Raw genomic sequence first — 26,554 nt, forward strand, 5'->3', positions numbered from 1 at the left:
TCAGCATACTTATAAAGTTTGGCACTACAAGATGACTATTAATTGCATTAGTCTTAAACAAGTCATAGGTCAATTATTCCTTCTTTACACGCCGCTGAGCATCTTCAGATGTCCTGAAAGACAGTTCTTTTCACACTTGAGCAGCTGCGTGTGGTGGGGCGATCCTCTCATGCTATAAAAGCTGGCAGCTCCCATGCAGCGCAGTTATTCCCTCGCCTCAGCTTCAGGAAAAGGCTCCTCCGGAGACGCACTCCTCCTCCAGCATGTCCGCGGCTCTGCGCGCTCAGCTCTTCCTCTTCCTCATCTCCCTCTCGTCGCGGACGGGGCTCAGTCGGTACATTGAGGTACGGTCCAGTTTTCACAGTTCAAAACAAGCAGAGTGGAATTATTGCTCAGGTTATACGTGTGATTTGAGAAGTTTGTTTTTGTTTGTTTGTTTCTGCCGTGTTTTTTCTCAGGACAATGATGCTTCAGATGGATTATATTCTTTGCTCAGTTTGGCCCAGAAAAGAGAGTCAGAGGATTTCATTTTCCGTCGACCTCTCAGTAAGAGTGACTCTTTGATGATGGATTCATTCACAGTTGTTCTTGCAGTCAACCTGTCGCTGATGATTAGTTCAAAACAAGTAACTGGGCAGTGCTCCCTGTGCACCACTACCCATGCAGAGCATGACAAATCCATCCATGCACACTCACTCCCCCTGACATTTGCACACCTTGAGCTTGAAATTCAAAGAACAACTGAAATTCATGATGCTTTCAGTAGAATTAAACTATTTTGAGAATGTTTTCTATACACTTTTAATGAAACCAACTTGTGTCTCTGTGTGTGAAGGTATTTGGATGACATGTGATGTTGCTTTATATCAGTAAATTTGTAGTGTATGCCTTTATCTTCACACAATGACATTTTTAAAGTATTATTCAATCATTACTAAGACCATTTGTGAAAAAATGTGAAATATTTCTTGTACATGTTCATGTGTAGTGTAGGTCAAAGATGTTTTTTTTATTAGTTAACTGGTTCCTTCCTGCCCTTATTTGAGAGGAAAGCAGTTAGTAGAGACAAAGCCAGTGTCTTAAGCAGGACAAAACAAATTAGAAGTCGCTGTAAATCAAAGTTGTAACTAGTTGCATTATTTGCCTTGTTGGTGAACATTAAGAAACAAACATTATTACTCACAGTCTGGACCAACACTCACACTGCACCAACACAGAAAAGGACATCTCAGAAACAAATTACAATGCTGACTTCATTTCAAATTAAAATTATTTCATGTAACTAGCATGAGAAGGGTTATATTATTTATTGTTGAAGGATCCCATCCGTCGTTCGGGGGCTTTGAGGGGCTCGTCTGCTCATACTTTGGAGAACTCCAACTAAAGATTTAACAATAATTCATTATGTTTTTAAAGCAATTTTTGGAAACTTTTACATACACATTTAAGTTGTGTGACGGTGCTTGGATGTGATCATGTGCCTGTATTTACAGAGCTGATGATGTACCGTAAATAGTATGACTGGTGAAAACATAAAAGTCTTGAATAAAGTCAGGGTGGAGCAGATATTGTCAGGGTCAGATCGATACCCAGGAAACGACGACAGATCTGCATGACGTCTTCTGAATGGATGAATATGTGATTGTTAGGATGCTTGGACATGCTGGCCATGGACGGCCATTTCACCTTCGTGGCTTCTCGGCCTCAGCTGGCTTGTGCGGCTTTCGTCATCGCCGAGCCGGACGAAGTCATCCGTCTGGAGCTGTCTGACGTCAACATCGACTGCGGCGCCGGAGACTTCATCAAGGTTGGCTCTCTCGCCTCCCCAAACACACGAGAACGCCCGTTCATCTCCAGCCCCCACTGGAAGTGCAGCACAGGAAGTTCAGGGCTTTGCCGTTTCATCCTCCCCAGTTTGATTAAAACGATGCCAAACAAGGTTAAGACGGCGTTTAAGGACCAAAAACCGCTCTAGATCCTCTCTGCATTGGTCACATCACCCACAGCAAGTGTGGGAAGAGGAGGCTTTAGTTCTGAAGCCAAGCCTGCCAGGATCATGTGGGCTAAAGTGTATGAAGGCATGGCAGAGGGGGAGACTGGGGAAGTTCTTTTTTTTTTTTTTTCCCTGCTCGTGGTTACAGGTCAGGTCAAACGAGAAACAACCACAGTGTGACCTGCACACACGAAGGGATTTCAACAAGAAAGTAAGACTGAATACAACGCAACAGCAGAGCTCATTATTTTCAATACAAATTTATTTAAATGTGACTCTATGATTATTTATAGAATAAAAATCATGTTGGATTATGTTTGTAATTAAACATGATTCACCACACAGCAGTGTAGGGGCTGCTGAATAATCACACTGGAATAAAACCATTAGACAGGACAGCTGAGGTTAAACAGTGCGGTCGTTCACTAAGTGTATCTGAACAGGCAAACAGAAATTAAACTCATTAGAATTATTCACATTGTCTGTGTCCCTCCTGTAGATGTTTGACGGCTGGGTTCTGAAGGGAGAGAAGTTCCCCAGCATTCAGGATCACCCTCTCCCCGTTCACCAGCGCTACACGGACTACTGCTCGTCCGCGGCGCCGGCCGTCTCCAGCCGGTCCTCTCAGAACGTGGCCATGATCTTCTTCAGCGTTCACAGCCCCGACAGTGGCTTCAGCATCACCGTCAGAAAACTTCACAACCCTTTCCGTGAGTCAAATAACTTCTAAGGTCGAAAAGCACAATCTAAAACCGCATAGAAGATCCAGAATCTGAACAGCTAAAGGGAGAATGATAGCAAAATGCAGGTTACATCTAAGCCAGATTCCTGCTGGTTTAGATGCACTGGACTGAGATCTGCCCTCGTGCTGCTCGGTGGTGTGCATGCAAGTGTGTCCTAGACGTTTGTGCTCGGTCAAGCATTAATCAGGGCCGAGAGCGACATGGAGAGATTGAATGAGAGGGATGCACCTGTTTTCCAGCTGCTTGACAAACACGGTGTTAACACTGTGTCAAGAAACATAACAATCACGTCTGGAAACACGCCGCTGAGAGACAATGAGAGGGGGCCGCCACGGAGAACGGGAGGCTGAAGGGATTATGGGGAAGTAAACAGCATAAATCTCTGGCCAGTGTGTGAGGTTTTACTTATATATCCACCATTAACAGCTGCTGTCCTCGATACTGACATTTTATTCTCATCTGGTCATGGTCTTACTTTTCTCTGCTGTGATGGGAAAACTGGACATTTTCAAAACGGAACAAATGCTGGGTCTGCTTAACCAGAGGTTTCACCCAATCTTAATAGGTTGTGACAGTCTGTATAGAGCAGTGTGACAGACAGGCCTCTAGAAACTCCTCAACTGTGACGCTTTGTCTCACTTTCAGTCCAACTTCATGTCCGTATGTATTTCATATTATCACATAACACTGTTAACACCCAGCAGCACTGACTGTCAATAGCTAAGACAATTAGTTAGGTAAATATCTGCAATCATCATCAGAGTTACAAATATGGTTTTGAACAGAAGCTCATTTTAAGATCTAAATAAATCCCACATATAGCTATGACAGTAATAATAAATTCACCTTTATGTTTCACCCCCTGCTGAAGCCCTCTTGTGCCCACCCCAATTCTTCATCCTACCAAACTGTTTATTGTAACTCTTCCTTTCTGTGATGATCGTCCCATTTCCTGGTTCACAGAAGTGTTTATGAGCGAACACGTCTGCAGAAGTGAAGCATTCCCTCTCCTGATGGCGCCTTTCTCGCCTGTCGTGTCGACATCAATACTAATTATTTGTTGGTCTTTTTTTAACAAAGGTGAAATTGTATTTTCATGCTCGGTTCTAATTGTGTCTCCGTCAAGCCTGATTATATCAAATTTGTGTCCTGAGGCGTCAGTGATGAGTTTCTCAGGTGAACTGGGGACGGGTTTGAAACGTCTCCCCTCTTCTCTCTTCGTGTCTTCGTGTTTGTGTGAAAAGCCTGCAACATCATGTCCCAGAGTCCGGAGGGGAGCTTCACCATGGTGATACCACATCAGCACAGGAACTGCAGCTTCTCAATCATCTACCCCGTGGAGATCCGCCTGACAGAGCTCAGCCTGGGGCAGGCCAAAAGCAACACGATCAGCCCAAAGGTAAATAATATGTAGAGACAGACACAGCGAGACGGACACGTTGACACAGAAACAAGCAAACAAGTCCGAGCAGCACAGTAGGTTGGCTTCCTTCAGTGAAGTTTGTGCTGTCAGAGCTTTTTTTTCTGACGGACAAATGGAGGAAAAAGTTGTTTCTTGAGGATTACCAGCTGACCTCTGCAGCGCCACTAACTTTAATGCAACAAGACAGTGTTTTAAAAAGATGTCTCCTTTACTGCTCAGCAAAGCTTTCTGCACATTTTAAATGCTGTATTTCTTCTTTTAAGACATTTTAGTAAACATATCTCAGATTTGACTTTAAATGTATTCTGACCCTTTCTGTGGTGTGACAAAATGAGGATGCAGATTTGGTATTGATATAAACACACTTTAATGTCTCATTTTAGATATTCCCATGAAAGTCTGCAATTTTGGTGAACGTAACGTGCTAAATGTGACCTTTTGTTCTTCTTTAAGATTAGCCTTTTTTTTCTGTATTCTTGAAAATGAAGTACCAGGATATAGAGTGTTAGTTAAGTTCCATAAAAACACTGAAATGAGCAGATCAGTCCAAATATGAGAAAACTGAACTCCAATTAAATATCTGCAAGGTATCTTTCCTGTAATCCATAGAGATGATTTAATGTTAAAATGACAACCTGTGGTTTTGGCAAGCGGCAGCTGTCTCCATTTATATTCCTCCAAAGTAAGCTCACCAAGTTCTGGCTCCAGCTATAAATTTATTTTTAATGTAGTGTCATAAAGGGTCTGCCAGTAGCCTTATATAAGTCTTGGCATGACAGTAAACAAGTGTGAATTATACGACGTCAGACTGAACCTTTCACCACATAGCTTCAGTCCAGCTGTTTTAACGCACAAACCTGATCTTGTTTTTCCCAGACGGAGGGGTGGTCCGGCTGTTCGGGTTCGGGTGACTATGTGGGGCTGCTGGGAGGGAACAGTTTGGACACTTCTAAGATGTTCCCCGTGGCCGACCTCTGTTTCTCCATCAGTGGGCTCGGTGAGTTCAGCCTCCATTCGCCTCACCGCCACTGTCAATCTGTTGGAAATCTGACCCACACACTGAGCATTGTACTTTAAAATGCAATCCCTAAACACCATGATAAGCCATGTGACTCATGTTCTTTGTTTTCTGTTTATCTGATTTTCTTTATTATGATACCAAAACGTTGAAGTGATGCTCTGCATGTTCTGCAGGAAGCTGCTGCAGTGCAGAAATTAGGATTGCAGCCTTATGGCAACAGTCTGTTGCAAATTTAAGAGACTTCACCTAGTAAAATTAGAATATTTTAAATCATATAGAAGGAGAGGGTTATTTCATCCATGCCATTGTGAGACAACACAGAGCTGGATGGAAAGCAAGTATGTGCTTGAAGTGTTTTGGAATAAAGCGTCTGTTTTTCTCTCTGGCTTTCCTTGTGGCCTTTCAGCCCAGATGAAGATTGGTTGTGATAACTCGGTGGTGAGGCTGGTGTCCAGTGGGAACTATGTCAACCGCGTTTCCTTCCAGTATCGACTACTGGAGAACAACGAGCTTCCCAAAACCCAGGAGAACAGCCTGGATAACAACATCTGCACTGTAGAATGAAACATCACAGACACACCCACATACACACACATACACACACACTTTTCTCTGTAAATAATGTTTCATATAACAAATGCCATCAGTCAGTATTTTGTCTTGTGTTTGCCAAATACTTTATTCAGTGACCTAATTATTTTAGCTCTGATCAAAGTATTTTTATTACTTTCGTTTAAATGTCAGACTTACGGATGGTAGTTAATTTAAATGTTTTGTTTTTGTTGTCTGACAGGACAATCTGTGATACACTGTATTCCTTGGCAGGAACATTGGTTTCTTTAGTGTCTGTTCATTGGAGTTATTCTTTTACAGCCCATGCTGCCTCTTCTCTTTATGTTGCCTTGATTATTTGAAAATAAATATGACTTGCATGATAAAACACGTTTAATGAGCAGCTTTTGTGAGTCACTTTGCTTTCTGAGGTTTGCAATATTTTTTTTAATAGATAGATAGATAGATAGATAGATAGATAGATAGATAGATAGATAGATAGGGCAAAGCCTGTTTTTTTAGGTTAGTTGCAAGGTCACTTTGGTTCAAATTGTGAACTTTTAATAAATTGCAGTGATATATGATACTAATTTTATAAATACATTAATAAATATGTATAAATGAATAAATACAATGTATTTATTCATTATAAAAATGCAGCCCTGACATTAGATTATAATGGTTTATGAATAATTAGCATTGACAAGTTCAAAACCTTTATTTATGATAAAATATCAAAAATAAAAGTAACTGAAGCAACCGTTAAATGTACATTGAAATACATGGAGTTTGCAAATACTAACATGTCAACAAAATCTATTAATTCAGTTGATATAATAAACTAAGCATTCTCAACCTTGCTATATTAGCATGCTGATGCCCTCACTTCCATTTTTGCTACTCTTAGAGGGAATATTCTGCACTATGGTAAAATGACAAATTGAAATTCAACCGTCAAGTTGGTTTTAGTTCCAAAGATGTATTAATTCCTCCACGATGCCCTAATACTGTTAATATTCATGCACAAACACATGCACATCTTACAACAGGAATTTAATCTAAATTTAGATTAAATCCTTGCAGTGTGGTGAGAATACGTCATTGATAAATCCTGCTATCATACATGGGTGCAAAAGTACATCTGAAACATATACTGTATGTATGTATCCTCCACAGTGTGCTTGGCAATCAGAATTAAGCAGAGTGACTCATGCTGTTCTAATTTAATCCAATCAGTTCCAAGGACAAACTCTGATAAGAAAAAAAAAAAAAACACACATAGTGGTTGATCAACACTCACAAAAATGTGAGATCCCAGATTTGTTTGAGATCCACCTCCACGGCTAACTGTTTAACCCTAATCTCTCACACACTGTACAGCTGTGGGTCCTCAGTTTGAATGAATGTGCAGCTCCTAATGGGATTATCCCACAAGCCTCAGTGCTCTTATTCCCTGCGACATCCCCCTGACTGGCTCGCTTTTGATATTCTCCCTACGTGGAATTAATCCTAAACCTGCTCGCCCGTGATGATTCAATTAGGCAGCGGATGTCTTTTTTCGCTCGATGTGTTGCAATTTTCAGTCTTCATTAGAACAAACACTTCAGATGCCACGGAAAGAAAGTGACTCTGGTTCTCTGTTTCTTGCACTTGGCACCGCAGTCTTTAATACTCAGAAATGTATTTATAGTGGCCTCTGATGGTGGACTGGAAATGAGTTTGTCACTTGTTGGGGCCAATAGAGGTCATGAGTCCTTACAGATCATGCATGATCCCCTACAGAAGGAGACACAGACCTATCACAATGAGGAAAATATGCTTATTCAAGGCATTAGTCACACTAGGCTGGACTGCGATTTCATTGCAGAAGTAAATGCTTCTACTACTCCACATCCCCATTTTGCCCTTTGCTATTTATTATTTAAGAGTTGTTCTCTATCATATGGTTGGTGAGTATTTTTTAAAGCATAAATTCTCACAATAAAGAATAAGGAATTAAAGTGTGCCCTTCAATTCATAACGTTATGAAACTTATTTTCCAATCTGTATTTTACACACACACACACTCACACTTATTTATAACAAACATTAGAATTAATTTCACTTATACTACTAACACCAGGAAATATACCAAAGCAAAACTTTCCAAACAAATGTGTTTTGAATGTGTCAGTTGCTTTTGAAGCTGCTTCACTAATTAAAATTTAAAAAAAAAAATCTGTCCAGAATCAGTAAGGACTTTTTAAACCCCATCAAAATGAAAATTTTAAGACTGAAATATGTAGTTCTTGGAGAGCAGCAGCTTTTTATTGCATCAGTGTGACTTGTGGAATATAATTTCAAATGTGTGTGGTTCCATATTTCCAGACGATTCCGAGACTTGAAGTTTCAATGAGGTTAAAATTGGAGAGTAAAAATTCTCATGTTTTCATAAAGCGTTTACACACAGCCGCAGGAGGAGGTATAATCTGAAACTGTAAGGAGGAGAAGGTCAAATTCCAGTTGTGTTGTTCAGCTTGGTAATTTACAAACCACGTGAAGAGTGACTGAACAAACACAAGTGTGATTACATGCAGTGACTGTTTAATAGCCTGATCTGAATGCAGATCGTATTGGTGATGTGCTCGGTGATTACCTGACCTTTACTTACAGGAGTCCACATTTAGTGTGTTCCTGAAAATTCACTTCATTTTCTAAACTGTCCCTGAAATATATCAGCCACAGCAGATTTTGCTCTAACCGCTGGCTGTATTTGTATGTTAAAAGCTTGAAGTTGTTGCCTGCAAGTTTTAAAGTCTTATTTCATCCTGTTTTGTTGTTGCCATTTGTACTTTCTCATATATGTTACTTTACATTATAATACATCAGCAAAAAATGAATTAAGTGTTTTATTATTTTGTGGTTGGTCAAAACGTTCAGAATGGAGTCTCAAACCTGTCGCCTCCCAGCTACATGCAGCTCCCATCTCCACACTGGGCTGTCTCTGAGCCATTTCCACAACTAATGATTTGTACAAACATGAAAAATGTGTGTTTGTGTGTGGTCTTCCAAATATAACCTGCCTAATTTTGACTTTCAGTCCTGGGTATTTTCTCCCCTCTGCTGCCCTCTCCTGTGAAGTCTTTGAAAGTACATATATGATGACAATAAAATGATTTTTGGTAGTGCTAAACACGGAAAATGTAATCTGTATTACTTTGAAGGGTGAACCATTTATTTTGTTACAACAGTCAATATTTGTACACGAATCTTATATAAAATTGAACATATGTACAAGTATTAATAGATTTTATAAGGAGACAAAATGACAAACCTGCAGATTTTAAATTTTGTCCGAGCTTCATACTTTTCAAAGGCCTGTGCAACGTCACAGTTTTTTTTTCTATATTTCCCCTGATCATTTATTCACTCAAAATAACCACATCAAATGTTTTATGTTATAAAATCCATATTAAATTGATGTGAACTCTAAGGTTCAAATAAAGAAGGTAAAGATGGAATGAGGAGCCAGAGACTCCAGTGTCTGTCTGTCTGTAAACCCTCCAAATAAACAAACTGTCTACCCCTGCTCAGAAAGTCAAATTTTAATGATCATACCCAAGCCTAATTCAAACTGTAATAATTGGATCATTAATGCTCTACTAACACACACACAGTCACACACACACACAGTTTCTGAGCTCTTTAGCGTAGCTCACTAATAGCATTAATCAGTATACGTCATTAATCCGCCGCCAGAAAAGGAAGAGCGTCACAGAAATGCTCTCTCAGCAGCAGGATTTATCAGGACTATTCACCCAAATAATTAAAACTCTAATTCCTCTCAGCAGTATATCCTTTTATGTATAATGTACAATCCCTCCCCTTAAGCATGTAAATAGTATGAAAAAGGAATATGTGGTACAGCGCCGCCGTTTCATCACTCTGTGTAAAAAGAAGCATCATTCCTCTCAAATGCGTTGGTGTGAAAGGACAAAGTAAATGAAGGCATTTGGAATGGCGTGCAAGCATCCTATAATCACACACTGCTGCTCTGGAGTAAATATCATTTACAATCATATGTAACATCACAAACACTTCTGACACAAACACAACTCAGTTTGTTATATGGGTTTATTGTGTTCAGAATTCATGTTACAGGTCATGAATTTGTCGTGTATGTAAGTTAGTAAGGTGACACATGCTGTGCATACGCCATGGATATATTGTAAGACCAAAGGTTTAAGAACCAGTGGTTGGATGGCCTGCTCTACTCCACGATACGAGAGGACGTTCACTTCCTGAACTGTGGGATGGGAGAGGGGATCTTGATGTCCTGCCCTTTCTCCAGCCTTTTCTCGCACTCAATGAGATAGTTGACGCCATCGATCACGAGCTGCACCAGCTCGACCTGAAGGCGCATCATAGCAAGAACAACGTTGTCAAACCTCCCATCAAATGAAAAATATATTATGACAGTTTTGTTCTAATGGATGAAGTTCAGTTTTCTCTTCATCTGTGATAAAAGAAATGACCCAGAACATCTCTTGATTTAAATGCCTGATGGCTGCTAATGCATCATTCATTAAATCAAAACACGTGTTTGCTGACACTCGATAAGGGTTCAAACTGAAAGGACACAACATGACTGCATTCATGAAAATGTCAGTCAAATGTAGACAATACCCTTTCATGTACAATGGATTCACTGTAAATTCAGAAAACACTGAGCTCTCTGTTTCACAGGGACTTTGAGATGGTTTTAGCCCAATTGAAGTCATTGGTTCACCATTAGGTGTCACTGCTGCTCATGACTTTGTTTATTCAGTCAGGAACTGAATGTAAATACATAGAAGTCCCCCCGCTTTGCTCTGTCCTGTGAGATTATACTTCTAGACTGAACTGAAGCCATGGCCAAAACTCCTTTGGCAAGAGTAAAGAAATCCCTCAATAGTTCTGACCTTACACATTTATGACCTTTCATAGCATTTGACTGCAAGCACCTGATGGTACACAGCCTGTGAGGAAGCTGTGCATGAAAGGCTCAGCTCTGAAAACAGCAGTCTTTTAACCTCGACTGGCACATCCCTGCCTGGATTACAGATTAAAGAGCAGCAGGGGGTACAGTTATTCACAGCCCACACCTGCTGTGGTGCGGAAGTCTGCCTTCCTCTATCTGACTCTGTCTCTCTTTGCCTGCTGTTCATTTGGACTCTTTTATTTGCTTCAGCTGTTGTGTTCATTCTTTCTAAGCTTACCTCTGACTTGCCCAGACGATCGAGGTTAGAGATGTCGACGGTGTCTCCAGAGGCCGCCGTGTCGACACCACCTGTGCCTCTCTTCTGTAGTCTCAGGTTATCAAGGATTTTTTTGAAACGAGGGTCCTAGACCACACACACACACACACAAAAATCTTACTTTCACCCAAGAAGATACCAATGAATGATGTGTATGTGTGTATGTGTGCGTGCTGCGTTACCCTGCTGAGGAGGGGCAGGCGGATATGCACCCCGGCCCTGAGCCCGGTGCCCAGGTTGGAGGGGCAGGTGAGGATGTAACCCAGACGCTCGTTCCACATGAACTCCCATCCTCTCTCCTGAATGAGCTGCTCCACCTGCAAGTTACGAGAAAGACCACTTGCTGTTTTTGTTTTGACTTCTGAATTATTATCTGTTGTTTGTGAATGATATTAATTGTAGTATATATACTGTTTTTACATCCTTGATTAAAAATATTCCTTATGGTAGTTTTTTTTGTGCTAAAGGATGAAAAACAGACTTACACACCTGTTTGAGACCTTTGCAGAACCTTTCAAACACTCTCTTCATGTTCCCTCCTTTCTCCATGGAGATGATTCTTGTGTGGTCCTCCTCATTGATCCAGATCAAGAAGTTCTTCTCATTGTTGTGCCTGTCAGCAAAGCAGAATTAAACCCAAGTTTCAATTCCTGTGAGAGTCTATGTTCAGTGACGATGATCTGTCAATCTGTGTGCTCTTTAAAGATGTCTGATATTAAGTGGTGATGCCAGATAATTTCTAACTGATTCATTTTATTTCCCCAAACATCAAATGAGACTTTTATAGGTGAGCAGCTCTCTTGTTTGTAATTCCATTATTGTATCATTAAACCACAAATTCAACAGCATCACTACAAATTCAGGGAAATCGTGAATGCAAATCAACTTCTGCATTTAAAACAGATATTTCTTGACAACGTGACATAAAGACTACCCCATCCACTGCAGCCTCCCCCTGGATCTTACCAGATGCCACGAGCATCAGGCCAGTCTCTGGCCATCCCGGCTGCAGTGAGCAGAGGTGACACTGGTTTATCAAACAGGAAATGCTCCTGGTTGACCGGTGAAGGGACGCAGGCATGGCAGCACGTCAGATGTCAAAGGGAATCAGAATTAGAAACAGTGATGCCTTTTAAAGTGTGTGCAAGACTGCATGATCATTGACTAACATCAATCAGCTGCTGCTGCTCTCGGTCAGTCATCTCTCCCAGGCTGTAGTAGCGACCGCTCAGCTCTCCCTTCAGTCCAGAGAGCGCCGTCACGACCACACGCTCCACCTCACGGCGCTCCGAGCGCGTGCAGGCCGGAGGGAGGCTCAGGCCGCGGATGCTGCGTCCGGTACGGACGCGAGATGACAGGACGTAGCGCTCATCAAACATCCCAGAGGTGACCTGAGGAGAAGCAAAGATCAGGAGTGGATGCAGGAATCAGTGCCTGGTCACAGGCTGTGTGAAAACGTCTGAAGCGAGGCCTGGGAGCTGGGAGTAACCTTGGAAGAATCCAGGTCAGTTGGATGCCTCATGTTGCGAGGGTCATAGCCATTGTGTCTGTCCTTGATCACAGGATTGAAGAGCTCAGCAAACACCTGATGGGGAAAAAAGATTTTTTTTTTGGCTGAATCAAAGCACCTGTTGCAAAAAGGACGTCTTACCTCGTAGCTCTCCTCATCTCCAGCTACCATTCCGACAGTCTTAATGAAGGGGTGGCCGGGGTTGTCCACTCCCGTCTGGATGCACTGGTCAATGGTCCAGTTGTTGGGTGTTTCCTTGTCCCTCAGGCGTGCATACATGCCTGGAGTGAGCGCCGCCGACATGCAGTTGTTGTGCTTCCTCAGGTCAGGGAAATCAGCGCTGGGCAAATTTGGAAAAAGAAAAGTGATGTTTGCATCTGTAACCTTTTGGTTATTTAATTTTCATCATTTAAAAACAGAAAAACAGCACAGGGATTCAAACAAAGCAGGAACAAATGATCAATTCTGCATCTGCAGGAGTAAATTTTGCATGCATCGCATCCATTCACTAGAAAGATCATTTAATGGCTGTACATGCTCTCATACACGTGTACCTGGGTGGATACATCCTCCTTCGCTCAGCAGCAGCAGCAGAGTTGTCACTCAGGAGGTATCCAGATGCCAGAGTGCCAGCTCCCACAGCCATCATCACTGCCGTGTTACGGCCAGACATCATGCGAGTGAAGGAGTTTGCCATGGTTACGCAGTCTGTGTTTTACCTGATAAAATGAAGAAAGAACAAAGAAAGAAAAGAAACGTGATTCCGGAAACTTTTGACTTAATCAGTGATGGACTTTACATATCCATGTTTCAGTCAGTGACAGCATAAGTCCTATTTTGAAGAGTTATAGCAGATTTTACTTCAGTGTTTTCATCCATACTGATCATGACAAATGTTGATTCTAGCGTGAACGTGGTGTTGTAAATGTCAGGCCATGTTTTTATGTTTATTTGTGTCAGTTTCTTCCACAATGAGCTTCTGTTTTAACCCAGCGTGAACTTTACCCACATCCTGCCTAAAGGTCATAGGAGGAATTCAGAGGAAGCTGATAATTGGCAATCAGACTGTTAAACCAGACAGGGTACCGGCGCACAACAGAGCGGAGAGATAACAGACTGCATCCTGCAGCTGTGCCTGCAAATCATTGTGTATTTCTCTGCAGAGGTTCATCAGCATGCAAACTGATTTACATGATGCGCTTTGTTTTTATTTCAAAGGAAGAATTAAACCTGAAGATGCTTGTGATGTATTTTGACCTCTTCTGGCTGTTAACCAAATGATTGGAGGCTTGAGCCCACCCAGGAACAGGGGCGTAGGTGCACTGGTGACTTAGATGTTTGTAGCCCTGCAACGGCCGCACCATGGCAGCGACTTTCTCCCAGTGTGTGAAGTCGAGGTTCACTATGAAAAAGATGCTTGAATACAGAATTCTTTCCTTCTGCCATACAGTTTTAAACATGAGAAACAAGAGTACTCTTGGCTGATCTGTGCCGATCCCTCCTGAGAGGCATATGCTCAGAGTTACAAAAGTTTAATTCTACATTAACACACATCTTCAGTGGTACACATACGTTGCTACTAATTGCATTAAGCTATCAAATGCTTAAGTAACAGATACGCCTGCAGTCTGTGTGATGAGATTATACTTGAAGCAGAAGGCAGCCTTCTCATTGGTCAGATTGCAAACACCAGCACAGGTGATCAGATGAGGAATATCAAATAATGAAATTTAGACCTGCAAAACACTTTTTTTTAAACAGTGCTTCATACTAATTCTAGTAAGAGTGAGACTGGATGCTGCAAAATCTGTATCTGCTCCAGCCTACAGATACAAGTCTGTTTTTAACCCCCTCCCTCCTCTCTCTCACACACCCACACAAGCGCAAATGCTCACACACATGCACACAAGCGTACACTCAGTGCTGATAGTAGCAGTTGGTGAAGTTAAGCCGAAGCGCCAGCTTAGTGTTGGCATCAGTCTCGTACAACACATGATGCTTTCTGACATCCTGAGGTGGTCAGCTGAGCTTACACAAGATGGGCCGGAAGACAAACAGATACAGTGCGTGGGCGGGTGCTGAGGAGGGGTCAAAGAGTCAGATAAATAATGGAAAGCACCAGAGAGAGGAATGGGATGAGAAAATTGAGCCGTTTTGGTGGGAGACGTTAGATTCTCACCAGTAGGACAAATTGTAGTGGAAGGATCATTCTAAGGTCAGGGAACGGAGCTAAACGGTGACAGGACTCTAAACAGATTCCCATCAGACATGATAAGATTAAATAAAGAGGGGGAATGTAAAGAGAGGAGGTGCCTGTACTTTTTAATCCCTCTTTAGATGTGGAGAAGTGCTTTACATTACAGTTAACCGGAACAGTTTTTGATGGATGGATATTTCCTGTGAATGACAGCCGTTGTTTTGGCTGCTTTGCACATCAGGATTTGAATATTTATCTCAGCAAAAACAAAAACCTCAGCAAGTTCATTGAAACACTGCAGCATCTGATGCAAGACCGCTGGCTGTCGGACAAACTTTTCTTCTGATTATTTGTTAGTCTGAGCTTTCAGAATGATAACCTTCATGAGCATTATGTGGAAACTTCCCCTACAAACGTTGCCCTTTTTTTAAAAAAAAGGAAGAAGAGGCCTCACTTTGAAACACAAAGCCGAATCTGGAACAATTGAAAGAACTCATACTGACATCTCAACAGCCACTGAAACTCACCCAGAGAGGCCTGTCTCTTCAAACAGGAAGGACTCACAGCTGAAAAAGGAAGAGAGGTCAGAGGGAGAGTCCACGACTCACCGAGGATAGCCGAGGTGGAAGCAGTGAGGTTCCCGCAGTTATGTCCTGAAAGGCTCGCGCCGCAAAGTGAGAGCAGACCAAAGAGGTGGGATGGGATCAGAGACAGGGCCTGTGGCTCAGGATTAGCCTCTCAATGGGCATCAGACAGAAAATCCTCTTTCTTCTGTCACTCATCTTGTCTGCCTCCCTCTTGTTCACCTGGACAGTTCCTGAACTGTCAACCTCCTATGTATACAAACTTTTCTTTTTCTGTAGACTCACCAACAGTTCATATGATGTTCTTTACAGAAAAGGCCCGCATTAATAATCAGTGCAGCTCATATGACTCACGACAATCTGACTCTGTTTCTTTCAATCGTATTTGATCAATTTCACTATATCTATAGATTATTTGCATGAAATGAGATGATCTTCCAAACATCAATTCAAATAAATTACATCTATCTAAAATGTAGATTGTATTTTTCACTGTAAATGTAACCAAAGTAGAATTAACCAGTAAAGTGAACTTGTCTTTCTTGTCATCTTTCTGCTTTGCCCGTCCTTCTGTTGGTTTGTGGTATCCTCTGTAAATGTTTCTTTAGGAAGCTATTTGAATTTCCTAAAAAAAAAAACAAAAAAAAAAAAACAATAAAATCTGTCAACTTTTGACAAGAAAATAATGAAGATGAAGATAATTATAGTTTAAATAATTGAAGAGCTTGACTGGAGAATGCTAACTTTTTTGTAATATTTTGTCTCTCTGCTCTTTTGGCTCTCTGTGACGATCGCTGAGGTGTTCTGCTCACTTTTCTTTTCTCTTTTCTTCCTGCCTTCTGCCAGATGAAATATCCGGTTTAATACTCCGATCTGACATAAAGAGCAGGATGTATCTGTTCTGCCATCTTGCTCCCTGTTCGATATATTTCTCTCACCTATGAACACATTAAATCTGGGATCAAGTTGAGGAGATTTTTGAGTTCTTCTGTATGTATGATCATATTTGTTTGTCTTAATTATTCTAATTTGTGTGGTCTCCCCACATTTGTCAGAGCTTGGAGTCAGTCTTTAAAAAGACATTAAGCTGCAGGTGTGATCTCTTCTAAATACTGTGTTCAATCATATTGTGGCTGAAACCTGAAAAACTCTGTTAACTTGTCAGTTTCCAAGTTTGTGGCATATAATCAGCATATTATTTCAATTCAGCTTGACAGGAAATGTGGGTCAGTCTATAATAATTACAACAGTTTCCATCTTTGATATCACAGATGTGTCAGAGGGCTAATATTTCCATTTTTGTTCAGCATATTATATTCTATGTTCACTTTCTGTTTTATGGATGCGTTCTTTCCCTGCAGTGGCGCTGATTCTTTTTAAATTCACGATGTGGCTTTCTTTGACTGGAAAGTCAATATTAATCCTGTTGTCATCACGTCAAAGCTGCCAACCATCTGTCCATCGTTGACGTGCTCTGTGGCGGTTGATCTCATATAAAATTGAAGCCCGAGCTGGATTGTTTCAAGCTACAGCTGCCTCCCCTCCCTCGTTTATCTGCAGTGAAATCTGACAGCAGTTCAAGATCCTGACGTAACATTTGGCACATCTCCTTGACAACATTTCATCACTTGCCAAACACTTGCTCAGCATGTTTGAGATTCACACTGGGCCATTTTTCTTTTTCACTCTCTCACTGCGGCTCCATCTATTTCTCTGCCTTTTCACCACTGTTATGTTTTTTCCTGAAACAAATGCAAATACCTGTCAGTCCTTTTCATCACAGTTATTAAAGCAAATGCTTCCATTTAAATGTTAGGTAATCATTATTCAGCAATATATCATAAGCCAAAGTTACTAATATAACTAATAACTCTGATCATTTCTATTTTCCGAGGGTCAAAATCTGGGATTGTGGAGGGTCAAGGGTTAAGAGTCGCTTGAAGCTGATCCCAAAATTCAGTCGAGTAAATACACACACTTAAGGCATGTTGAGTTTATTTCCCCTGCACAAACAAGTGAAAAATGTAAACAAATAAATAAACACACAAACAAACAAACAAACAAACAAAATTAGGATTACAATACAAATATACAGCAACCTGTATTTCCAAAGCTGTTTGTTAATCAGACTCCTGAATTACAGATGCAGTGCAAAAGATGAGGTTTCCCAAAAAAAAAACAAAAACAAAAAAAAACAGCAAAGTCTGAAAACATTTCCTCCAATCAATGCAGTACAAGGTTATTGTTTTCTGAGGAAAGTTTCAACACTGCTACTTCATAACAACAGGCAGTTTCACAGATAACATAGCCCGGGACTATGCTCGACTTTGTGAGGTACACTAAGAGACAAACGTGCCAGATTTCATGGAAAAAAAATATAGTTTTTATACCTTTTTTTTTTTTTCCCCAACAGCTACAGAGACGATATTAATATAGAGAAGCGGAGGAAGAAGGTAGAGGGAGCGTCCAGTCAGACATGCACAACATGCAGCTGTTGTGTGCATGCAGGACAACTACAGTCATCATATCATCAATACGGAGAATTATTCAAATGCTACATTTTTTTTGTTTTTAGCCTTTACAAGGCATCGCTCTCTCTTTTTTTTTTTCTCTCTTTATAATAAAAGTAAACAGAGTTTGTTCTTTACAAGAGTCTGGGATGCAAAAATCAAAAGTTAGAGGGACCAAAAAGAAAACAACTACAACAGCAATAAATCAATATTCACAGCATAACAATTCAAACTATTTCTTCATCCAACATATGATATGTGTTAAGTCACTATGTACAAAATGAACACAAATACAGTAACTGATGAAATAAATAGCGTGGTAAATAACGATCATACTGTCAAGTCAAGCAAAGCTACATCTCAGGGAGAGCGACAGCGGATCCAGCCTCCGCTGCAGGCAGGTCCTGGTTCCGCTCAGGAACCGGACTGCACATGTTAGTTCAGCTGACAGCTTACAAAAGCCAAAGAAAGTCTAAATGCACACAAGCGCTGCAAAAGCTTTGGGTTAGAGGAGGTCGTAACAATGTTTAAACAGTAGAGGGAGATATCTGCCTACGATTCCATGCTGCAATGACTATTCTACAGATCGAATTTGTGGGGTGGAAAAAGTCATCATAATGTAATCAGTTTATAAAGGAAATCTCTTTTTTTTAAGTGATATTTTAAAAGTTTAATGCTTGCAAATTGTCAATTGTGGGGAAATTGACCTACACTAGTGGAAGGCACTGATCAATTGTTTAAAAAAATTGTATCATTCATGTGTTCTTCAAGGGAAAAAAATGGAATTCACCAAAGGACATCAAATTTTGTTTCTTTTTAGTTCCTTTCAACATTAGATCTGAAGGCTTAAAGGCTTTTTGCCATAACCAGCCCACTGAGGATGCATAGTGGCTTAGAGAGTCACCCTGACGAGAGTGAAGCATGCTAAGCAGAGGGTCAGGGGTCAGGTTGAAGGCCATTTAGACAGTTACATCCCAAGCTGAAAATCATGCAAGTTTAACGCAGCGACCATTGTAACAAGAAGCGTTTTGTGTTCTTGCTCCAAGACGTGGCACAGAAATGCACAGGCGACGGGACACAGACGGACCGCACGGAGACACAAGCTCAGACATGTCTCTCTCACACTCTCTGTATATGCTACATCTCTGTATTTCATTCACTTTGCTCCGTGCTCCCGCTCTTTGTTTTGCGCTCTCAGGCTGTCAGGGGAAGCGTGACGTCACGTGCGTCGCATTCGAGATGGAGGAATGTTGAGCACACACAGAGACATGTAGTTTCCCTAAAAACCTTCATGCAATGCAACCGACACGTCTCCTCCTCCTCCTTCAAGAAGACATTGGATCAAAACACCTTGCAAATTCTCGTCCCCGTCAGACGAACTCTCTAACTTCTTGCAAAACTCTCAAGCTTGCTCAGTCGTACTCATCCATAGATCTCTTTTTTCATCCGTCAACTTTTCTTGCTCTTGATTTGATGAGATCATGCAGGCGTCTCGCCCTCGGGCGGGGGTGGTCCGTTTTCAGCAGGCCCGAGTGGGCCGTAAACAGGTGGAACTCAGGCAGGGAGCCTGGGCTCGATCTTCAGCGACAGATCGTAGAGTGTGTCCTCATCCATGATCAGAGTCTTATCCAGGAGGTACTGGGTCACCTGGATCAAAAACACAAATGGGTGAGGGACAGTAGGGTAGGTTCCCAACCTGTAAGCTGCAATCCTTTTTTCATCAAATTATAACTGTTTGGATATAAAGTGGATGTAAAGAAATGTTCTGCTGTGAAAGAAAAACCTTCTATGAACTGCAAAAACATAGATCCAAACTAGTTTGAATATCCAAAGTCAAATACATAAAAACATACTTTCAACAATACTCTAAAACATTGCTTCATTACAGTAATGTGATAATATGTATGAAACTGAGTTCTTCCACACTGGTGGGCAGTGGCTGGTATCCTTATGGCCCATTGTGACGGGAACAACAGAGAACTTCCTGCTGCTGCCGAGTTCTTAGCTGTCAAAATACCACCACAATTATCCCACACAGACTGCTTTGTATTTAGCATTTCTGTAGGAGTGTACAATCCACAGTTTACAATTCACAATAAGTCACAACAGCGGCCCAGCATGCTATTTGTTTACAGTTTTCTAAGTGCTAAAAATGCCACTGTGAGTGCAAAGCAGCTGGACTACACTGTGATTTTTTTTTTATTTCCACCTTGGTGGACTAGAGGACTATACAGTGAGTGTCAATGCTGCCTGAGATTACACCTGAGCGAAGAGTAATTCATTATAAGATTATATATTACAAGAAAAGACTCCTGTGGGGAAAATGGATCATCCTGACCCCAGACTTAATTCCAAAAATATATTCCGCACATAAAGTAGTGTTTTTTGTCATTCTACATTACCTATGGAGTAATGTGTTTGTGAAACTTCTAATAAATAAAAAAAATCAATAAGCAGAGGTACCTTGGCTTGATGCTCTATTCTGTACGGCGTCTGCTGGAACTGTCGGATCTCTCTGATGATGTGGGATATCTAAAGAAAACAAAGAATTTCACCTTATTACGGTCTGTGTGTGTCTCGTTTGTGCTTTTATGCATGCGTTCACCCACCATCCTCATTTTGGAGAAGTTAACCAGACCATCCTCGGTGAAGTTTGGGGTTCCCTCTTCAATAAAGGCCAGATCTGTCAGGTACATTCCCAGGTATGGCACACATGGAGGGTTGCAGCTGAAGTGAAGGTATAAAGGAATATCACTCATAACAAAGTCATTTCGAAGATGATGAAAGAAGCTGTTTGATTTTCTTGTTTTGATCTGAAAAGTAGCGCAAAGCCTCACTTTTTCAGCGTCTCCCTCAGGTTTTTAAACCTCCCCTCGGAGGAGACGGTCTTCTGCAGTTTGTCCATCAGGGCTTTCGTCTGCCAGGGTCACAAATACACTTTCACAACCATCTCAGAAAGGATACGCTTCGAAACACAGAGCAATTTACATCAACTGTGATCAAGTTACTCTCAGCAGGATGATCATAATGAAATGATGAAATGTGATTTTCTCCGTCTAGAACAGAATGGCTTGTTGGTCAGACAGACTGTCTACTGATTGGACGATTATGGCTGAATCAATTTAGTGTTCATGGACATCAAGGAAAGAGTAGATAATAAACATTTAGGGCTAAATGTCTTTCTGCATTGTCTCCTCTCTAATTACTAATGGAATTAAGCCACCAAGAGCAGATTTTTCACTGAATCTTCATGTTTTTATCACTGAAAACTTGCATTGTGTGTTTTAAATGCATATTTCTGATTTTCTGAGAAAGAGGAATGCAGCGTGGGGATGACTCCACCTGTTTGCTGACTTTCGCCCAGGTCTTCTTCAAGCGGTAGATGGCACTGCGGTTGAGTGCGGACGTGATCTCCAGGACGCCGTTGTAGTTGTTCAGACAGCGACAGATATCCGCCACGGCAACCCACTTCTCGATGGAGTTGGCCCTGGAGCCCACGTCGGTGTGGGTCATAATCTGTGATGCCACCAGGTTACTCATCTTCAAAAACAAAACAGAGGATCACTGCAAAACTGCTTCCGATGGGTGTTTTGGGTTAAAAGAAAAAGAGAGGAAATAGAAGCGGTTACATCGTTAAAATGTTGGCTAGTCTTCATGATGTAGGGAGTCCTCTCCGTCTTGTCGACCTTCATCCACCCCTGACCCAGGAACTCTCTTAAAAAAGTCACAAAACATTATAAAACAAATGAGTGTACAGCACAGTACAAGTTACATTAACATCCACAGAAGTCTTGAGGATCATGACTGTAAGCACATGATAACAATTAGCTGCAGTTTAATGTGAAGCACTTTGGTCTTATCAAGCAGTGCTGACTATGACTTTTCTTTGTTTCAGCTCCAAAGTCATGCAGAACGTGTCTAAAGGTGACCGGGTCTTGTTTGGTCTGATGTGATTCACAGTGTGAGGAAATAATGAGCGGACTGACTCATAAGGGATGCTCCTGAAGACGATGTGATCCAGCAGAGTGATCTGCTCAGCCAGCTCCATCGCAGAGAGAGACTCAAAACACTCTGCCTTGGGACAGTCCGCCTGAACACACACATACACACACATACATGGAGTTATAAATATCTAATAAGCTGGCTGTGACGATGATGGTTCATGGCAGCTGATGGTTTCCTTGAAATGTCTGCAGTAACAAATAGATTATGTTCACACGTCTGCCAGGAGGCAGGACACCACTGACTTTTTCTTCTTCTTTTTTTCTACTGTTTGTCTATATCTGTGGTGATTAAGTTATGTTAATTAACCAGTTGTGCTTCTGACTCCCGATCTGAGCTTTCACCTGGTGAGCAGGGCCAACAGCTGTTTTAATGAGGCGAATGTCATAAAACCATCAAATAAATTGCAGTGTGCAAAGCTCCACCTAGTGGCTGGGGTGTCCACAAGGACAAACAATTTTGTTTCATTTGTAATGAACTGAATTTAAGAGGATTTTTCAGGTATCTCTACTTTGAGTGTTTATTTTTCTGATCAAAATTGAACATAAATATCAGTTCTTTCTAATCAAACTGTAGAGTTTGTGATAATGAGAAAAAACATCAGCTGTGGAAGAGTTCCTGCGTTGCATATTAAAAGTCCCGTTGAAAGTTCTTCCACAACTGCACTCTTTCAGATGTGGACAGAATATTTAAAATACAGATGTGAACTAATGCAAGTCCTCCAAATAGTTGACAGCAGGAAAAAAAATTGTTTGGTAAAAGATTTATCCACAGTCGTCTGTCTCTGGTTTCAGGAGTGTAGTGCTGTCACTCTCCTGTGTGTGGCAGGAGACCCGAACCAAAAACAGTTTAAGTCTGCAGTGCTTCAGTGACATTAATAATTGATCTTTACTTCCACTTAATAATGTAGTGAACTCAGTACGTTACTTTTACCACAGTAATGTTTTCACAGGTACCATAATTCAAGAAAGCCACCTCTGGTTTGGATATTTGTGTAACTTTTAATGATAAAGTATGGATAGTCTGGTCTCAATAACCAGTTTAGAAGCTCTCTGTTACACCAGTTACTGCAATGAAATATCACCATGTTTACTCTGATAAACTCACTTTAGCTGCTGCAGTTTCTTCACTCTATTGCTTTGCTTTAGCTCACGAGAAAATAATTGTCAATTAAAATCTAAGCTGCCCAGATAAACTTTTCATTGTCAGTGTCAATTGTTGCTTCTTGATAAAATTAATGATGCCTCTTAAAATTATTTACAGTAACTGGAATATGAGCTTATGTATTCCCAATCAGTGTCATTTCATTTACATTCACATTAAAGGTTGCACAACTCACCCGGATGAGGTTCAGGTCATGCAATCTTTTTTTTTTTTTATTATTTCAAACAATGATCATAGTCACATGTATCCAGTCGATTAAAATGTTTAGATGATGTAGTTTTCCTACCATCTGTAAGATGTCCTCTATCCTCAGCTGGGCGTCGTCCTGCTCATCTTGAGAAAGGCCACTAGGAGACACAATCACACAGCAGAACAGAACGTACTGCAGGTGAACCACAGGCAGCTTCAGCAGTTATTCCGAAATAAATGTAAGCTGAATGGATTGCTAAGATTCGACTTTCAAATGCTAAATCAAAAAGTTTGTTGTTTGAGCGCACATGAGTGTTTTCTGTCACGTTTGCATTGCTACCTCAGTATGTTGGCGGTGGCTTTCCTCTCCTGAGGCAGGAGGTCTGGGTCTCTCAGCACCTCCTCCAAGAGACAGATCACCGACATCTTCAGCTCCCCGTTCATCTCAAAGTCCTGAACAAGAAAAACAAGCAAATCCATCTGTGTTTGCACATGTTGGTGCTATAAGAAAATAAAAAAAACTACTCAGATTGGGGGTCATGTGTCTAAAATTTCATGAACTCATTTATGAAGTAAAAGAGAGTGAAGTAAAAACTACAGAAATAACATTAATAAAAAACAAAGATATGATTTTTGTAAATACGCACTTAAATCACCCACTACTTCAGGCAATGTCCACCACTAGTATATAATTAATGAACAAAAATGAAAAAATTGGAACAAAAAAACATCTTTTTTATTCACTCTTTACTCTCAAAGTAAATCCCAGCAGTAAGAAAACTCTGATCGTTAGTCTTAGTTTTCATCAGTTGATCAGACATGATGCTGAAAAATATTTCTGTAGTTCAGATCAATGATGAAGTGCTGATTTTCAAAGATACTTTCAGTTAAACCCTGAAACCCAGACGGGAAAACACATTTCCACTGCAGCTAGGTATTAAGTTTTCATGCAGATAATTACTTCAAAACAATCACCCTGCAGTTAATTTCATTCCTGAATAATGTAATAATGTAGCTGCCTGATGGTCCCTCTGCTGTTTGGCTGTTTCATTCTCCGTTATCCTCAGTGTAACTCCTGTTCAAAGGTCACTTTTAACAAGCTCCTTCACTTCTTCTCTGGCTTCCAAAAGATGAATGCGAGTGGGTGTCGGTGTGTTAATAAGCCGACTAAAGCTGGCCTGTCATCCCAGCATTTTGTATTATTGAAGAAAATACATGAAACAGATCGATGCAGTTAGACTGGAAGGACCTCTAAGCGAAGAGCCAGGCAATTATCTTGATGTTCAATTCATTAGACACTGGCTCTTTAGCAGAAGAGCGCCCAGGTTGCGCTGACTGCCCAGCTGAATCGCCAACAGCAGACAGTGAGTGTGTGTGTGTGTGTGTGTGTGTGTGTGTGTGTTTGTGGCTTTTTACATGATCAAGTGAGAGCAGTGGAGCACAGAGAGAACACATCAGTCACCTGCTTTAATGAGACCACAGACTGGATCGCCCCTGCACAACAGAGGACCCTACACACAAAAATATGCTCATGCAGCAGAGGAGGGTGCGCACGGACCTGGGAGTGTTTGGACACCCAGTGGCGCAGCACGTTGAGAACTCTGTTAGTCGCAGCTCGGCGGATGATGAACTCTTTGTCGCAGGTTCTTTCAGAGTTGGTAAACACTGGGGGGAAAATCGCAACACAGTAAGAACTAAATAAAAGTTGAGGAAAAAGTGAAAAAATCAAGTTGGAAGTGTTTCTAAAGGGCCAGCACACATCGTAAGGGACTGTGATAAAGTCTAATCAAAGGTTGTTTTTTTTTTTCTTAAGTTATTTACAGGCGTACACAGTGCGTACCTGGTGAGGTACCATGTCCTGCTGCTGCTGTGGCTATAGCGAAGGCTGAGGCGGGAGAGACGGAGCAACGGGAGTTCTCCCCCGACTGGCCTGCAGACGGACAAACAAAACTATCAGCTTCGACAACAACACAGTAGAGTTTGTTTGCGGCTGGTATAATGCAGGGGAGGAAACAAAGGTGAAAAGAAATCAGCCTCCCTTTCATTCTGGCACAGTCAAACACAATGGTCAACAATCAGAATAACGTGGTATGTTATTGCATTTAAAATTGTTTTTCACAACAGCCTCACTTTTGTGATTATTAATCAAGTCTGTTCTTTGATATAATGTTTCCCAAAGCAGATTTTGCTTTGTATTGTACAGAGACAGGGTATTAAGTGTCTGAGCTGTGATTGGGGGAGTATTGGAGTCACGACCATGGGATAACAATGCAGTTACCTTTCAGAATGAAAACTGAAACATTAACTTGATCAGTGACGCAGTATCAAAAAGTGAAGTGCTTAGAAACATATAAAGAAGCCACAAGCAGAGGACATGATTCTGTGTACATTTCACTGTCCTGGGGGACATGAGAATAATGTTGAAGTGGCAAATATTTTAAAACCAAAAACAAAAATCAATTTCTGTATCTATTGCAAAAAAAAAAAAAAACAGAGAGAGAGATTTTTGTATACTGTATTTTAATCTCTTTGATCTAAAACTGAATGTTTTTAATCATGGTCATATCAAGGACATTATGCTGCTGTACTGGTCCGGTCTGATTCTGCTCCCGGAAACAAAATCAGTGAAAATGACACTCCTAGAGGGTCTGCAACGAATACTGTAGATGACATTTCAAAGCACACATTGAATTTTATTTTGCCAATTTTCAAAAATGCGCATACATATGCATGAACAGTGTGTGTGTGTTTTTTTTGTTTTTTTTTTTTACATCTTATGATCTTTCTCACTGTGAGAAGTACTTGTTGCCTCTGTTGCTGTCCCACATGCAGGCATTTCTATTAAACTGGGCCGACTTCAAAGAAAGCCATCCCAAGAGACTCACAGTCATGCACACACACTTAAAAACCCGTATTTCTAATTTATGTAGTTCATGGTCTTTCTCTGTCGCACTGTTAGATAAAAGGTGTCGGTCTCCAGGGTCAAAGATCTCCGCCTGACTCTGTAAATCTGCAGAGGTTCCTGTCAGTGGAAGCAGCAGTGTGTCGTGCTCATGAATTATAAAAACCGCGGTAACACACTCGGTCTTACCTCCGGGCTGTCTGTAGCGGAGGTGCCGAGGGGTGGAAGGAGAGCGACATGGAGACATATCCCCTGCTTCGCTGCTCTGAGGAGATTCTGGGATGATTTTCTCCAGGGACACAGATTCCAGCACAGCTAAACAGCAGAAGAGGGACAAAAACGGTGGTGATGGTTATGATCACTGTGAAAACAGTAATAACTACTAGACAGGACGCCTCCGTTACAGTCAAGTTCACTATTGTACAACTTCACATAATTTTGTGCAAGAGATCAACATCAAGACATCTCTGCCCTGCACAATTTGTCCT

General features: G+C 41.2%; 3 protein-coding genes across 4 annotated transcripts in view; 1 reads left to right on the top strand and 2 right to left on the bottom strand.

Moving 5' to 3' along the window:
- The first annotated feature begins 263 nt into the window (after positions 1-263).
- LOC115398189 (corticotropin-releasing factor-binding protein-like) lies at positions 264-5,757 on the top strand. The gene is made up of 7 exons (XM_030104856.1): positions 264-344; positions 459-546; positions 1,650-1,807; positions 2,493-2,703; positions 3,981-4,135; positions 5,036-5,156; positions 5,587-5,757. Exons 1-7 carry the CDS (start codon positions 264-266, stop codon positions 5,742-5,744), a joined length of 972 nt encoding a protein of 323 aa, XP_029960716.1. The 3' UTR covers positions 5,745-5,757.
- Positions 5,758-9,849: 4,092 nt separating this feature from the next.
- Positions 9,850-13,268, bottom strand: LOC115397662 (creatine kinase U-type, mitochondrial-like). The gene is made up of 9 exons (XM_030104093.1): positions 13,073-13,268; positions 12,660-12,858; positions 12,498-12,593; positions 12,178-12,399; positions 11,975-12,060; positions 11,498-11,621; positions 11,191-11,325; positions 10,970-11,095; positions 9,850-10,122 (listed from the first exon to the last, which is right to left on the bottom strand). The coding sequence occupies exons 1-9, from the start codon at positions 13,213-13,215 to the stop codon at positions 10,006-10,008; spliced, it is 1,248 nt and encodes a 415-aa protein (XP_029959953.1). The 5' UTR covers positions 13,216-13,268; the 3' UTR covers positions 9,850-10,005.
- A 5,942-nt stretch (positions 13,269-19,210) lies between these two features.
- The window catches only part of rasgrf2b (Ras protein-specific guanine nucleotide-releasing factor 2b), a 38,453-nt gene continuing 31,109 nt past the window's right edge, over positions 19,211-26,554 (bottom strand). For both annotated transcript variants that reach the window (XM_030104092.1, XM_030104091.1), the window contains 12 exons: positions 26,256-26,381; positions 25,005-25,094; positions 24,723-24,829; positions 23,505-23,617; positions 23,262-23,322; positions 21,796-21,899; positions 21,439-21,523; positions 21,152-21,349; positions 20,647-20,726; positions 20,419-20,536; positions 20,273-20,341; positions 19,211-19,456 (listed from right to left, as the gene is read on the bottom strand). In XM_030104092.1, coding sequence (XP_029959952.1) covers positions 19,364-19,456; positions 20,273-20,341; positions 20,419-20,536; positions 20,647-20,726; positions 21,152-21,349; positions 21,439-21,523; positions 21,796-21,899; positions 23,262-23,322; positions 23,505-23,617; positions 24,723-24,829; positions 25,005-25,094; positions 26,256-26,381 — 1,244 coding nt within the window. In that variant the 3' untranslated portion in view covers positions 19,211-19,363. The remainder of the gene's footprint in view (positions 19,457-20,272; positions 20,342-20,418; positions 20,537-20,646; positions 20,727-21,151; positions 21,350-21,438; positions 21,524-21,795; positions 21,900-23,261; positions 23,323-23,504; positions 23,618-24,722; positions 24,830-25,004; positions 25,095-26,255; positions 26,382-26,554) is intronic.

This window comes from Salarias fasciatus, chromosome 12 (genome assembly GCF_902148845.1).
Source record: "Salarias fasciatus chromosome 12, fSalaFa1.1, whole genome shotgun sequence".
NCBI lineage: Eukaryota > Metazoa > Chordata > Actinopteri > Blenniiformes > Blenniidae > Salarias > Salarias fasciatus.